At 49.1% G+C, this 15,843-nt stretch overlaps 1 protein-coding gene across 2 annotated transcripts in view; it reads right to left on the bottom strand.

Annotated features, from left to right (window-relative positions):
- The window catches only part of rab6ba (RAB6B, member RAS oncogene family a), a 216,264-nt gene that overhangs the window by 26,917 nt on the left and 173,504 nt on the right, over positions 1-15,843 (bottom strand). For both annotated transcript variants that reach the window (XM_052475621.1, XM_052475622.1), the window contains exon 7: positions 8,013-8,079. In XM_052475621.1, the coding sequence (XP_052331581.1) occupies positions 8,013-8,079 (67 nt within the window). The remainder of the gene's footprint in view (positions 1-8,012; positions 8,080-15,843) is intronic.

Genomic DNA, 15,843 nt, shown 5'->3' with positions numbered 1-15,843 from the left:
TAGTTCAGTTAGTAGAACATGGTCCTCTGTAGTTCAGTTAGTAGAACATGGTCCTCTGTAGTTCAGTTAGTAGAACATGGTCCTCTGTAGTTCAGTTAGTAGAACATGGTCCTCTGTAGTTCAGTTAGTAGAACATGGTCCTCTGTAGTTCAGTTAGTAGAACATGGTCCTCTGTAGTTCAGTTAGTAGAACATGGTCCTCTGTAGTTCAGTTAGTAGAACATGGTCCTCTGTAGTTCAGTTAGTAGAACATGGTCCTCTGTAGTTCAGTTAGTAGAACATGGTCCTCTGTAGTTGGTAGAACATGGTCCTCTGTAGTTCAGTTAGTAGAACATGGTCCTCTGTAGTTCAGTTAGTAGAACATGGTCCTCTGTAGTTCAGTTAGTAGAACATGGTCCTCTGTAGTTCAGTTAGTAGAACATGGTCCTCTGTAGTTCAGTTAGTAGAACATGGTCCTCTGTAGTTCAGTTAGTAGAACATGGTCCTCTGTAGTTCAGTTAGTAGAACATGGTCCTCTGTAGTTCAGTTAGTAGAACATGGTCCTCTGTAGTTCAGTTAGTAGAACATGGTCCTCTGTAGTTCAGTTAGTAGAACATGGTCCTCTGTAGTTCAGTTAGTAGAACATGGTCCTCTGTAGTTCAGTTAGTAGAACATGGTCCTCTGTAGTTCAGTTAGTAGAACATGGTCCTCTGTAGTTCAGTTAGTAGAACATGGTCCTCTGTAGTTCAGTTAGTAGAACATGGTCCTCTGTAGTTCAGTTAGTAGAACATGGTCCTCTGTAGTTCAGTTAGTAGAACATGGTCCTCTGTAGTTCAGTTAGTAGAGCATGGTCCTCTGTAGTTAGTAGAACATGGTCCTCTGTAGTTCAGTTAGTAGAACATGGTCCTCTGTAGTTCAGTTAGTAGAACATGGTCCTCTGTAGTTCAGTTAGTAGAACATGGTCCTCTGTAGTTCAGTTAGTAGAACATGGTCCTCTGTAGTTCAGTTAGTAGAACATGGTCCTCTGTAGTTCAGTTAGTAGAACATGGTCCTCTGAAGTTCAGTTAGTAGAACATGGTCCTCTGTAGTTCAGTTAGTAGAGCATGGTCCTCTGTAGTTCAGTTAGTAGAACATGGTCCTCTGTAGTTCAGTTAGTAGAACATGGTCCTCTGTAGTTCAGTTAGTAGAGCATGGTCCTCTGTAGTTCAGTTAGTAGAACATGGTCCTCTGTAGTTCAGTTAGTAGAACATGGTCCTCTGTAGTTCAGTTAGTAGAGCATGGTCCTCTGTAGTTCAGTTAGTAGAACATGGTCCTCTGTGGTTCAGTTAGTAGAACATGGTCCTCTGTAGTTCAGTTAGTAGAACATGGTCCTCTGTAGTTCAGTTAGTAGAACATGGTCCTCTGTAGTTCAGTTAGTAGAACATGGTCCTCTGTAGTTCAGTTAGTAGAACATGGTCCTCTGTAGTTCAGTTAGTAGAACATGGTCCTCTGTAGTTCAGTTAGTAGAACATGGTCCTCTGTAGTTCAGTTAGTAGAACATGGTCCTCTGTAGTTCAGTTAGTAGAACATGGTCCTCTGTAGTTCAGTTAGTAGAACATGGTCCTCTGTAGTTCAGTTAGTAGAGCATGGTCCTCTGTAGTTCAGTTAGTAGAACATGGTCCTCTGTAGTTCAGTTAGTAGAACATGGTCCTCTGTAGTTCAGTTAGTAGAACATGGTCCTCTGTAGTTCAGTTAGTAGAACATGGTCCTCTGTAGTTCAGTTAGTAGAACATGGTCCTCTGTAGTTCAGTTAGTAGAACATGGTCCTCTGTAGTTCAGTTAGTAGAACATGGTCCTCTGTAGTTCAGTTAGTAGAACATGGTCCTCTGTAGTTCAGTTAGTAGAACATGGTCCTCTGTAGTTCAGTTAGTAGAACATGGTCCTCTGTAGTTCAGTTAGTAGAACATGGTCCTCTGTAGTTCAGTTAGTAGAGCATGGTCCTCTGTTAGTTAGTAGAACATGGTCCTCTGTAGTTCAGTTGGTAGAACATGGTCCTCTGTAGTTCAGTTAGTAGAACATGGTCCTCTGTAGTTCAGTTAGTAGAGCATGGTCCTCTGTAGTTCAGTTAGTAGAACATGGTCCTCTGTAGTTCAGTTAGTAGAACATGGTCCTCTGTAGTTCAGTTAGTAGAACATGGTCCTCTGTAGTTCAGTTAGTAGAACATGGTCCTCTGTAGTTCAGTTAGTAGAACATGGTCCTCTGTAGTTCAGTTAGTAGAACATGGTCCTCTGTAGTTCAGTTAGTAGAACATGGTCCTCTGTAGTTCAGTTAGTAGAACATGGTCCTCTGTAGTTCAGTTAGTAGAACATGGTCCTCTGAAGTTCAGTTAGTAGAACATGGTCCTCTGTAGTTCAGTTAGTAGAGCATGGTCCTCTGTAGCTCAGTTAGTAGAACATGGTCCTCTGTAGTTCAGTTAGTAGAACATGGTCCTCTGTAGTTCAGTTAGTAGAACATGGTCCTCTGTAGTTCAGTTAGTAGAACATGGTCCTCTGTAGTTCAGTTAGTAGAACATGGTCCTCTGTAGTTCAGTTAGTAGAGCATGGTCCTCTGTAGTTCAGTTAGTAGAACATGGTCCTCTGTAGTTCAGTTAGTAGAACATGGTCCTCTGTAGTTCAGTTAGTAGAACATGGTCCTCTGTAGTTCAGTTAGTAGAACATGGTCCTCTGTAGTTCAGTTAGTAGAACATGGTCCTCTGTAGTTCAGTTAGTAGAACATGGTCCTCTGTAGTTCAGTTAGTAGAACATGGTCCTCTGTAGTTCAGTTAGTAGAACATGGTCCTCTGTAGTTCAGTTAGTAGAACATGGTCCTCTGTAGTTCAGTTAGTAGAACATGGTCCTCTGTAGTTCAGTTAGTAGAACATGGTCCTCTGTAGTTCAGTTAGTAGAGCATGGTCCTCTGTAGTTCAGTTAGTAGAACATGGTCCTCTGTAGTTCAGTTAGTAGAACATGGTCCTCTGTAGTTCAGTTAGTAGAACATGGTCCTCTGTAGTTCAGTTAGTAGAACATGGTCCTCTGTAGTTCAGTTAGTAGAACATGGTCCTCTGTAGTTCAGTTAGTAGAACATGGTCCTCTGTAGTTCAGTTAGTAGAACATGGTCCTCTGTAGTTCAGTTAGTAGAACATGGTCCTCTGTAGTTCAGGTAAAATATGGTCCTCTGTAGTTCAGTTAGTAGAACATGGTCCTCTGTAGTTCAGTTAGTAGAGCATGGTCCTCTGTAGTTCAGTTAGTAGAACATGGTCCTCTGTGGTTCAGTTAGTAGAACATGGTCCTCTGTAGTTCAGTTAGTAGAACATGGTCCTCTGTAGTTCAGTTAGTAGAACATGGTCCTCTGTAGTTCAGTTAGTAGAACATGGTCCTCTGTAGTTCAGTTAGTAGAACATGGTCCTCTGTAGTTCAGTTAGTAGAACATGGTCCTCTGTAGTTCAGTTAGTAGAACATGGTCCTCTGTAGTTCAGTTAGTAGAACATGGTCCTCTGTAGTTCAGTTAGTAGAACATGGTCCTCTGTAGTTCAGTTAGTAGAACATGGTCCTCTGTAGTTCAGTTAGTAGAACATGGTCCTCTGTAGTTCAGTTAGTAGAACATGGTCCTCTGTAGTTCAGTTAGTAGAACATGGACCTATGTAGTTCAGTTAGTAGAACATGGTCCTCTGTAGTTCAGTTAGTAGAACATGTTCCTCTGTAGTTAGTAGAACATAGTCCTCTATAGTTCAGTTAGTAGAGCATGGTCCTCTGTAGTTCAGTTAGTAGAACATGGTCCTCTGTTGTTAGTAGAACATGGTCCTCTGTAGTTCAGTTAGTAGAACATGATCCTCTGTAGTTCAGTTAGTAGAGCATGGTCCTCTGTGACTCAGTTGGTAGAACATGGTCAAACGTAGTTCAGTTAGTAGAACATGGTCCTCTGTGACTCAGTTGGTAGAGCATGGCACTTGTAAAAGCCAGGATTGTGGGTTCGATTTCTGCTGGGATCACCCATACGAAAGTGTATGCATGCATAACTCATAAGTCACTTTGCATAAAATCCTCTGCTGAAATATATTAGACTGGTATAGGGGGCTGGTATAGGGGGCTGGTTTAGGGGGCTGGTATAGGGGGCTGGTGTAGGGGACTGGTGTAGGGGCTGGTATAGGGACTGGTGTAGGGGTCTGGTGTAGGGGGCTGGTATAGGGGGCTGGTGTAGGGGACTGGTGTAGGGGGCTGGTGTAGGGGACTGGTATAGGGGCTGGTGTAGGGGGCTGGTATAGGGGCTGGTATAGGGGCTGGTGTAGGGTGCTGGTGTAGGGGGCTGGTGTAGGGACTGGTGTAGGGGGGCTGGTATAGGGGACTGGTATAGGGGCTGGTATAGGGGGACTGGTATAGGGGATTGGTGTAGGGGACTGGTATAGGGGACTGGTGTAGGGGCTGGTATAGGGGACTGGTATAGGGGACTGGTGTAGGGGACTGGTATATTGGACTGGTATAGGGGGCTGGTGTAGGGGCTGGTATAGGGGCTGGTGTAAACTGGGACTGGTATAGGGGGCTGGTGTAGGGGACTGGGTGTAGGGGACTGGTGTAGGGACTGGTATAGGGGACTGGTATAGGGGCTGGTATAGGGGCTGGTATAGGGGCTGGTATAGGGGACTGGTGTAGGGGACTGGGTGTAGGGGCTGGTGTAGGGGACTGGTGTAGGGGCTGGTGTAGGGGCTGGTGTAGGGGACTGGTATAGGGGACTGGTATAGGGGCTGGTATAGGGGACTGGTATAGGGGCTGGTGTAGGGGCTGGTGTAGGGGACTGGTATAGGGGCTGGTGTAGGGGGCTGGTATAGGGGACTGGTATAGGGGCTGGTGTAGGGGACTGGTATAGGGGGCTGGTGTAGGGGACTGGTGTAGGGGGCTGGTGTAGGGGGCTGGTGTAGGGGGCTGGTGTAGGGGGCTGGTGTAGGGGACTGGTGTAGGGGCTGGTGTAGGGGCTGGTGTAGGGGACTGGTGTAGGGGGCTGGTGTAGGGGCTGGTGTAGGGGGCTGGTGTAGGGGCTGGTGTAGGGGACTGGTGTAGGGGACTGGTGTAGGGGGCTGGTGTAGGGGACTGGTGTAGGGGGCTGGTGTAGGGGGTGTAGGGGACTGGTATAGGGGACTGGTGTAGGGGACTGGTATAGGGGGCTGGTGTAGGGGACTGGTGTAGGGGCTGGTGTAGGGGACTGGTGTAGGGGACTGGTGTAGGGGACTGGTGTAGGGACTAGGGGTGTAGGGGACTGGTGTAGGGGGCTGGTGTAGGGGCTGGTGTAGGGGGCTGGTGTAGGGGCTGGTGACGGTATAGGGGCTGGTGTAGGGGGCTGGTGTAGGGGGCTGGTGTAGGGGGCTGATGGAGGGGGCTGGTGTAGGGGACTGGTGTAGGGGGCTGACGGAGGGGCTGGTGTGGGGGCTGACGGAGGGGCTGGTATAGGGGGCTGGCGTAGGGGGCTGGTATAGGGGACTGGTGTAGGGGGCTGGTATAGGGACTGGTGTAGGGGCTGACGGAGGGGCTGGTGTAGGGGGCTGGAATAGGGGGCTGGTATAGGGGCTGGTGTAGGGGGCTGGTGTAGGGGACTGGTATAGGGGGCTGGTGTAGGGGGCTGGTATAGGGGACTGGTATAGGGGCTGGTGTAGGGGACTGGTATAGGGGCTGGTGTAGGGGACTGGTGTAGGGGCTGGTGTAGGGGCTGGTGTGTGAGGGGACTGGTGTAGGGGCTGGTGTAGGGACTGGTGTAGGGGCTGGTATAGGGGCTGGTGTAGGGGACTGGTGTAGGGGGCTGGTGTAGGGGCTGGTGTAGGGGACTGGTGTAGGGGGCTGGTGTAGGGGACTGGTGTAGGGGACTGGTGTAGGGGACTGGTGTAGGGGACTGGTGTAGGGGTCTGGTGTAGGGGACTGGTATAGGGACTGGTATAGGGGACTGGTATAGGGGACTGGGTGTAGGGGACTGGTGTAGGGGCCTGGTGTAGGGGGCTGGTGTAGGGGACTGGTGTAGGGGCTGGTGTAGGGGACTGGTATAGGGGACTGGTGTAGGGGCTGGTGTAGGGGACTGGTGTAGGGGGCTGGTGTAGGGGCTAGGGGCACTATACGGAGGGGCTGGTATAGGGGCTGGTGTAGGGGCTGATGGAGGGGCTGGTGTAGGGGACTGGTGTAGGGGCTGACGGAGGGGGCTGGTGTAGGGGGCTGACGGAGGGGGCTGGGTGTAGGGGACTGGTGTAGGGGCTGGTATAGGGGACTGGTGTAGGGGGTAGGGGCTGGTATAGGGGACTAGGGTGTAGGGGCTGACGGAGGGGCTGGTGTAGGGGGCTGGTATAGGGGGCTGGTATAGGGGCTGGTATAGGGGGCTGGTGTAGGGGCTGGTGTAGGGGGCTGATGGAGGGGCTGGTGTAGGGGGGCTGGTATAGGGGCTGGTATAGGGGGCTGGTATAGGGGCTGGTGTAGGGGGCTGATGGAGGGGGCTGGTATAGTTGTAAGTCGCTCTGGATAAGAGCGTCTGCTAAATGACTTAAATGTAAATGTAAATGTAATGTAAATGTATAGGGGACTGGTGTAGGGGGCTGGTGTAGGGGACTGGTGTAGGGGACTGGTGTAGGGGCTGGTAGGGGCTGGTGTAGGGGGACTGGTGTAGGGACTGGTGTAGGGACTGGTGTAGGGGGGACTGACGGAGGGGGCTGACGGAGGGGGCTGGTGTAGGGGGCTGGTTTAGGGGACTGGTATAGGGGCTGGTGTAGGGGCTGGTGTAGGGGACTGGTGTAGGGGCTGGTGTAGGGGGACTGGTGTAGGGGGCTGGTGTAGGGGACTGGTATAGGGACTGGTGTAGGGGGCTGGTGTAGGGGACTGGTGTAGGGGGCTGGTGTAGGGGCTGGTATAGACTCACTACTGTAAGTCTCTCTGGATAAAAGAGTCTGCTAAATGACTCACTACTGTAAGTCTCTATGGATAAGAGAGTCTGCTAAATGACTCACTACTGTAAGTCTCTATGGATAAGAGAGTCTGCTAAATGACTCACAACTAGTGTGTCTATATGGATAAGAGAGTCTGCTAAATGACTCACTACTGTAAGTCTCTATGGATAAGAGAGTCTGCTAAATGACTCACTACTGTAAGTCTCTATGGATAAGAGAGTCTGCTAAATGACTCACTACTGTAAGTCTCTCTGGATAAGAGAGTCTGTTAAATGACTCACTACTGTAAGTCTCTCTGGATAAGAGAGTCTGTTAAATGACTCACTACTGTAAGTCTCTCTGGATAAGAGAGTCTGTTAAATGACTCACTACTGTAAGTCTCTCTGGATAAGAGAGTCTGTTAAATGACTCACTACTGTAAGTCTCTCTGGATAAGAGAGTCTGTTAAATGACTCACTACTGTAAGTCTCTGGATCAGAGAGTCTGCTAAATGACTCACTACTGTAAGTCTCTCTGGATAAGAGAGTCTGCTAAATGACTCACTACTGTAAGTCTCTCTGGATAAGAGAGTCTGCTAAATGACTCACTACTGTAAGTCTCTCTGGATAAGAGAGTCTGTTAAATGACTCACTACTGTAAGTCTCTATGGATAAGAGAGTCTGCTAAATGACTCACTACTGTACGTCTCTATGGATAAGAGAGTCTGCTAAATGACTCACTACTGTAAGTCTATATGGATAAGAGAGTCTGTTAAATGACAAAAATGTCAATGTAATATTTACAGAGCCTGATGGTACTAATTTACTGTATAATGTTATCTTGGTAACAGGACCATGTTCCAGTCGGTCTCAGAGAACAACATTTGGTTCAGAGTGGATCTCCTCAGTAGAGACTAGGTGACTGTTCCTAAAGCGCTTACAATCTCACACACATTCTTCCCCAAACCTGACCAACAAATATGGTAAATAGGATATGTTCTCAGGCAAAAAAAAACCCCGATAATTTTAAACCTGTTTTTAAGACCTCTTCAACGCAGTCAGAATTGCTAAATAAACCATTACTGTTTCCTTGAGTTGAGCTGAGGCCTAAGTGCAGTAAAAGGATACTTCCCTCCTTGCTCGTCTCCTGCATGCTCTCCATCCCGGGAAGGGCAGACGCCACACGCCGAAACAGCTGGAGAGGGAGAGGGAGAGGGAGAGGGGGGGGGGGAGGCGGGAGAGGGGGGAGGGGGGAGGCAGAGGGAGAGGGAGAGGGGGAGAGGGGGAGGGGGAAGGGGAGGGAGAGGGGCAGAGGAGAGGGGAGGGGGAAGGGGAGGGAGAGGGGCAGAGGGAGAGGGGGAGAGGGGGAGGCAGAGGGAGGGGGGGGGAGGGGAGAGAGAGAGGGAGAGGGAGAGAATCAGAACACTGTGACTCATATACGCTCCCCAACAGAGAGAGAGTGTGTCTCATCCATCCACCCTCTTCACCTGTGGACCCAATCAACTCGCTCAGACAGGAAGCTACCAGCATGCACTGGGGCCAGGGGTAGGCAGAAAGCACTCACACAGTCAGTCAGTCACACTGGACGGATGGTTGGAGGACAGCCAGGTTGACATACCCTCTCTGTGGTGCCATTCTGGGGACTACTGCCAGTCCAATTACAGAGAAACATAGTCCAGGAGGAAGAGGGATGGATCATCGCATTCTATTTCCTATTTCTATTGGACCTTTATTAAAAACGGGGAGGCACCATTGAGACCAGGGGTCTCATTCACTAGGTAGCGCTGCATATACAATTCATCAGACAAAAATATATTTCCAAAATCAAATCAAGATACAATGAAATTAAAAATACATTTTCAAAAAATACAAGCGCGACGGAATATTCCAGAAATACATTCCTCAACAAGAAGGTCCCCCAATCAAGACGTTAAATCGCACGAGCTGCACCAGAACATGCAATTGTAATGAGTTTTGTAGACTGTTCCAGCAATGAGGTGCATTAAAACTAAAAAGAGTATTTACATAATTTGGAGACCTGAGCAACCTCAAGAGTTGCTTAGGTCATATTTTTATACTAAAACAACTAAATTATGTAAATTGTTGGTTCAAGGCAAGTGCTTGTCAACGGTGCTGAACTGAACTGAACTCCCAGGCCCATTTTTATTTGACCTTTATTTAACTAGTCAGTTAAGAACAAATTCTTATTTTCAATGGCGGCCTAGGAACAGCGGGTTAACTGGTCTAGGAACAGTGGGGTTAACTGGTCTAGGAACAGTGGGTTAGCTGGTCTAGGAACAGTGGGTTAACTGGTCTAGGAACAGTGGAGTTAACTGGTCTAGGAACAGTGGGTTAACTGGTCTAGGAACAGTGGGTTAACTGGTCTAGGAACAGTGGGTTAACTGGTCTAGGAACAGTGGGTTAACTGGTCTAGGAACAGTGGGTTAACTGGTCTAGGAACAGTGGGGTTAACTGGTCTAGGAACAGTGGGTTAACTGGTCTAGGAACAGTGGGTTAACTGGTCTAGGAACAGTGGGTTAACTGGTCTAGGAACAGTGGGTTAACTGGTCTAGGAACAGTGGGTTAACTGGTCTAGGAACAGTGGGTTAACTGGTCTAGGAACAGTGGGTTAACTGGCCTAGGAACAGTGGGTTAACTGGTCTAGGAACAGTGGGTTAACTGGTCTAGGAACAGTGGGGTTAACTGGTCTAGGAACAGTGGGGTTAACTGGCCTAGGAACAGTGGGTTAACTGGTCTAGGAACAGTGGGTTAACTGGTCTAGGAACAGTGAGTTAACTGGTCTAGGAACAGTGGGTTAACTGGTCTAGGAACAGCGGGTTAACTGGCCTAGGAACAGTGGGTTAACTGGTCTAGGAACAGTGGGTTAACTGGCCTAGGAACAGTGGGTTAACTGGTCTAGGAACAGTGGGTTAACTGGTCTAGCAACAGTGGGTTAACTGGCCAAGGAACAGTGGGTTAACTGGCCTAGGAACAGTGGGTTAACTGGTCTAGGAACAGTGGGTTAACTGGTCTAGGAACAGTGGGTTAACTGGTCTAGGAACAGTGGGTTAACTGGTCTAGGAACAGTGGGTTAACTGGTCTAGGAACAGTGGGGTTAACTGGTCTAGGAACAGTGGGTTAACTGGCCTAGGAACAGTGGGTTAACTGGTCTAGGAACAGTGGGTTAACTGGTCTAGCAACAGTGGGTTAACTGGCCAAGGAACAGTGGGTTAACTGGCCTAGGAACAGTGGGTTAACTGGTATAGGAACATTGGGTTAACTGGCCAAGGAACAGTGGGTTAACTGGTCTAGGAACAGTGGGTTAACTGGCCTAGGAACAGTGGGTTAACTGGTCTAGGAACAGTGGGTTAACTGGTCTAGGAACAGTGGGTTAACTGGTATAGGAACATTGGGTTAACTGGCCAAGGAACAGTGGGTTAACTGGTCTAGGAACAGTGGGTTAACTGGCCTAGGAACAGTGGGTTAACTGGCCTAGGAACAGTGGGTTAACTGGTCTAGGAACAGTGGGTTAACTGGTCTAGGAACAGTGGGTTAACTGGTCTAGGAACAGTGGGTTAACTGGTCTAGGAACAGTGGGTTAACTGGCCTAGGAACAGTGGGTTAACTGGTCTAGGAACAGTGGGTTAACTGGTCTAGGAACAGTGGGTTAACTGGTCTAGGAACAGTGGGTTAACTGGTCTAGGAACAGTGGGTTAACTGGTCTAGGAACAGTGGGTTAACTGGTCTAGGAACAGTGGGTTAACTGGTCTAGGAACAGTGGGTTAACTGGCCTAGGAACAGTGGGTTAACTGGTCTAGGCACAGTGGGTTAACTGGTCTAGGAACAGTGGGTTAACTGGTATAGGAACATTGGGTTAACTGGCCAAGGAACAGTGGGTTAACTGGTCTAGGAACAGTGGGTTAACTGGCCTAGGAACAGTGGGTTAACTGGTCTAGGAACAGTGGGTTAACTGGTCTAGGAACAGTGGGTTAACTGGTATAGGAACATTGAGTTAACTGGCCAAGGAACAGTGGGTTAACTGGTCTAGGAACAGTGGGTTAACTGGTCTAGGAACAGTGGGTTAACTGGTCTAGGAACAGTGGGTTAACTGGCCTAGGAACAGTGGGTTAACTGGTCTAGGAACAGTGGGTTAACTGGTCTAGGAACAGTGGGTTAACTGGTCTAGGAACAGTGGGTTAACTGGTCTAGGAACAGTGGGTTAACTGGTCTAGGAACAGTGGGTTAACTGGTCTAGGAACAGTGGGTTAACTGGTCTAGGAACAGTGGGTTAACTGGTCTAGGAACAGTGGGTTAACTGGTCTAGGAACAGTGGGTTAACTGGTCTAGCAACAGTGGGTTAACTGGCCAAGGAACAGTGGGTTAACTGGCCTAGGAACAGTGGGTTAACTGGTCTAGGAACAGTGGGTTAACTGGTCTAGGAACAGTGGGTTAACTGGTCTAGGAACAGTGGGTTAACTGGCCTAGGAACATTGGGTTAACTGGCCAAGGAACAGTGGGTTAACTGGTCTAGGAACAGTGGGTTAACTGGCCTAGGAACAGTGGGTTAACTGGCCTAGGAACAGTGGGTTAACTGGTCTAGGAACAGTGGGTTAACTGGTCTAGGAACAGTGGGTTAACTGGTCTAGCAACAGTGGGTTAACTGGCCAAGGAACAGTGGGTTAACTGGCCTAGGAACAGTGGGTTAACTGGTATAGGAACATTGGGTTAACTGGCCAAGGAACAGTGGGTTAACTGGTCTAGGAACAGTGGGTTAACTGGCCTAGGAACAGTGGGTTAACTGGTCTAGGAACAGTGGGTTAACTGGTCTAGGAACAGTGGGTTAACTGGTATAGGAACATTGGGTTAACTGGCCAAGGAACAGTGGGTTAACTGGTCTAGGAACAGTGGGTTAACTGGCCTAGGAACAGTGGGTTAACTGGCCTAGGAACAGTGGGTTAACTGGTCTAGGAACAGTGGGTTAACTGGTCTAGGAACAGTGGGTTAACTGGTCTAGGAACAGTGGGTTAACTGGTCTAGGAACAGTGGGTTAACTGGCCTAGGAACAGTGGGTTAACTGGTCTAGGAACAGTGGGTTAACTGGTCTAGGAACAGTGGGTTAACTGGCCTAGGAACAGTGGGTTAACTGGTCTAGGAACAGTGGGTTAACTGGTCTAGGAACAGTGGGTTAACTGGTCTAGGAACAGTGGGTTAACTGGTCTAGGAACAGTGGGTTAACTGGTCTAGGAACAGTGGGTTAACTGGTCTAGGAACAGTGGGTTAACTGGTCTAGGAACAGTGGGTTAACTGGCCTAGGAACAGTGGGTTAACTGGTCTAGGAACAGTGGGTTAACTGGTCTAGGAACAGTGGGTTAACTGGTCTAGGAACAGTGGGTTAACTGGTCTAGGAACAGTGGGTTAACTGGTCTAGGAACAGTGGGTTAACTGGCCTAGGAACAGTGGGTTAACTGGTCTAGGAACAGTGGGTTAACTGGTCTAGGAACAGTGGGTTAACTGGTCTAGGAACAGTGGGTTAACTGGTCTAGGAACAGTGGGTTAACTGGTCTAGGAACAGTGGGTTAACTGGTCTAGGAACAGTGGGTTAACTGGTCTAGGAACAGTGGGTTAACTGGTCTAGGAACAGTGGGTTAACTGGTCTAGGAACAGTGGGTTAACTGGTCTAGGAACAGTGAGTTAACTGGTCTAGGAACAGCGGGTTAACTGGTCTAGGAACAGCGAGTTAACTGGTCTAGGAACAGCGAGTTAACTGGTCTAGGAACAGTGGGTTAACTGGCCTAGGAACAGTGGGTTAACTGGCCTAGGAACAGTGGGTTAACTGGTCTCGGAACAGTGGGTTAACTGGTCTAGGAACAGTGGGTTAACTGGTCTAGGAACAGTGGGTTAACTGGTCTAGGAACAGTGGGTTAACTGGTCTAGGAATAGTGGGTTAACTGGTCTAGGAACAGTGGGTTAACTGGTCTAGGAACAGTGGGTTAACTGGCCTAGGAACAGTGGGTTAACTGGTCTAGGAACAGTGGGTTAACTGGTCTAGGAACAGTGGGTTAACTGGTCTAGGAACAGTGGGTTAACTGGTCTAGGAACAGTGGGTTAACTGGTCTAGGAACAGTGGGTTAACTGGTCTAGGAACAGTGGGTTAACTGGTCTAGGAACAGTGGTTAACTGGTCTAGGAACAGTGGGTTAACTGGTCTAGGAACAGTGGGTTAACTGGTCTAGGAACAGTGGGTTAACTGGTCTAGGAACAGCGAGTTAACTGGTCTAGGAACAGTGGGTTAACTGGTCTAGGAACAGTGGGTTAACTGGCCTAGGAACAGTGGGTTAACTGGCCTAGGAACAGCGAGTTAACTGGTCTAGGAACAGTGGGTTAACTGGCCTAGGAACAGTGGGTTAACTGGCCTAGGAACAGCGAGTTAACTGGCTGTTCAGGGACAGAACGACAGATTTGTACCTCGTCATCTCGGGGGTTTGAACTATTCCACAGCTCTAACCACTAGTCTACCCTGCCACCCCTCCACTCTAACCACTAGTCTACCCTGCCACCCCTCCACTCTAACCACTAGTCTACCCTGCCGCCCCTCCACTCTAACCACTAGTCTACCCTGCCACCCCTCCACTCTAACCACTAGTCTACCCTGCCACCCCTCCACTCTAACCACTAGTCTACCCTGCCACCCCTCCACTCTAACCACTAGGCTACCCTGCCACCCCTCCACTCTAACCACTAGTCTACCCTGCCACCCCTCCACTCTAACCACTAGTCTACCCTGCCACCCCTCCACTCTAACCACTAGTCTACCCTGCCGCCCCTCCACTCTAACCACTAGTCTACCCTGCCACCCCTCCACTCTAACCACTAGTCTACCCTGCCACCCCTCCACTCTAACCACTAGTCTACCCTGCCGCCCCTCCACTCTAACCACTAGTCTACCCTGCCGCCCCTCCACTCTAACCACTAGTCTACCCTGCCACCCCTCCACTCTAACCACTAGTCTACCCTGCCCCCTCTACACTCTAACCACTAGTCTACCCTGCCACCCCTCCACTCTAACCACTAGTCTACCCTGCCACCCCTCCACTCTAACCACTAGTCTACCCTGCCACCCCTCCACTCTAACCACTAGTCTACCCTGCCACCCCTCCACTCTAACCACTAGTCTACCCTGCCACCCCTCCACTCTAACCACTAGTCTACCCTGCCACCCCTCCACTCTAACCACTAGTCTACCCTGCCACCCCTCCACTCTAACCACTAGTCTACCCTGCCACCCCTCCACTCTAACCACTAGTCTACCCTGCCACCCCTCCGCTCTAACCACTAGTCTACCCTGCCGCCCCCATTGACACCGGGGTCTCATTCTCAAGGGGGCCCTGAGTAAATACAACACTCATTTACAATCTGAAACAAACCGGCAACCAATACAATAAACAAATACAACACAACATTTAAGAAAAACAGTAACATTCCTCAGCTACTAGGTCCTCAATCAAGACTTTATATTGCCCGAGCGGCACCACAACATCCAAATGTAATGAGTTTTTCAGCCCTGTTTCAGCAGCGAAGTGCATTACAACTAAAAAAGGATTTCCATTAGTTGGTGGAGACCTGAAGGAACCTCAGGAGCGGGTTTGATGAGTCATATTTATACACTAAAACAACTAAGTTGCGTAAGTTGGAAGCTTGTGTGGTAGAACTGTATATATAAAAACAGAATAGTGATCTGAAGGACTTTAATGAGTATCAACCTTTAACTACAGGATGCAGTAGTGAATATTAAAACTGTCCCCTGTGAGAAAGCGAAGGGCCCTACGATGGTAAACAACATCCAGAGGTTTAAGAGAAGTGGCTGCTGCAATTCTGATAAATGGTGTCACCATAGTCAAGAACTGACAGGAATGTTGACTGTACAGCCAGGATCAAACCCGGGTCTGTAGTGACTCCTGGAATGTTGACTGTACAGCCAGGATCAAACCCGGGTCTGTAGTGACTCCAGGAATGTTGACTGTACAGCCAGGATCAAACCCGGGTCTGTAGTGACTCCTGGAATGTTGACTGTACAGCCAGGATCAAACCCGGGTCTGTAGTGACTCCTGGAATGTTGACTGTACAGCCAGGATCAAACCCGGGTCTGTAGTGACTCCTGGAATGTTGACTGTACAGCCAGGATCAAACCCGGGTCTGTAGTGACTCCTGGAATGTTGACTGTACAGCCAGGATCAAACCCGGGTCTGTAGTGACTCCTGGAATGTTGACTGTACAGCCAGGATCAAACCCGGGTCTGTAGTGACTCCTGCAGTTGCCTTAGACCTCTGATAGTCAAGAACTGACAGGAATGTTGACTGTACAGCCAGGATCAAACCCGGGTCTGTAGTGACTCCTGCAGACTGTACAATCTGCTTCCTGCTGTTGTAGGGAGAAGAAAGATATATTTCTATAAAAGAAGCCCGCTTTAAACCTGAGCGTTTTAACGTGTATGAATGTCTAAATGTCCCGGTTTAAACGTCCCGGTCTAAACGTCAGGAATGTTGACTGTACAGCCAGGATCAAACCCGGGTCTGTAGTGACTCCTGCAGTTGCCTTAGACCGCTGAACCTGGGTCTGTAGTGACTCCTGCAGTTGCCTTAGACCCCTGAACCCGGGTCTGTAGTGACTCCTGCAGTGCCTTAGACCGCTGAACCTGGGTCTGTAGTGACTCCTGCAGTGCCTTAGACCGCTGAACCCGGGTCTGTAGTGAATCCTGCAGTTGCCTTAGACCGCTGAACCCGGGTCTGTAGTGACTCCTGCAGTGCCTTAGACCGCTGAACCCGGGTCTGTAGTGACTCCTGCAGTTGCCTTAGACCTCTGAACCCGGGTCTGTAGTGACTCCTGCAGTTGCCTTAGACCGCTGAACCCGGGTCTGTAGTGACTCCTGCAGTGCCTTAGACCGCTGAACCCGGGTCTGTAGT

The sequence above is a fragment of the Oncorhynchus keta genome, chromosome 22 (genome assembly GCF_023373465.1).
Source record: "Oncorhynchus keta strain PuntledgeMale-10-30-2019 chromosome 22, Oket_V2, whole genome shotgun sequence".
Taxonomy (NCBI): domain Eukaryota; kingdom Metazoa; phylum Chordata; class Actinopteri; order Salmoniformes; family Salmonidae; genus Oncorhynchus; species Oncorhynchus keta.
Note: the sequence above shows the minus strand (reverse complement) of the source record. Positions and strands in the feature narration are given on the sequence as shown.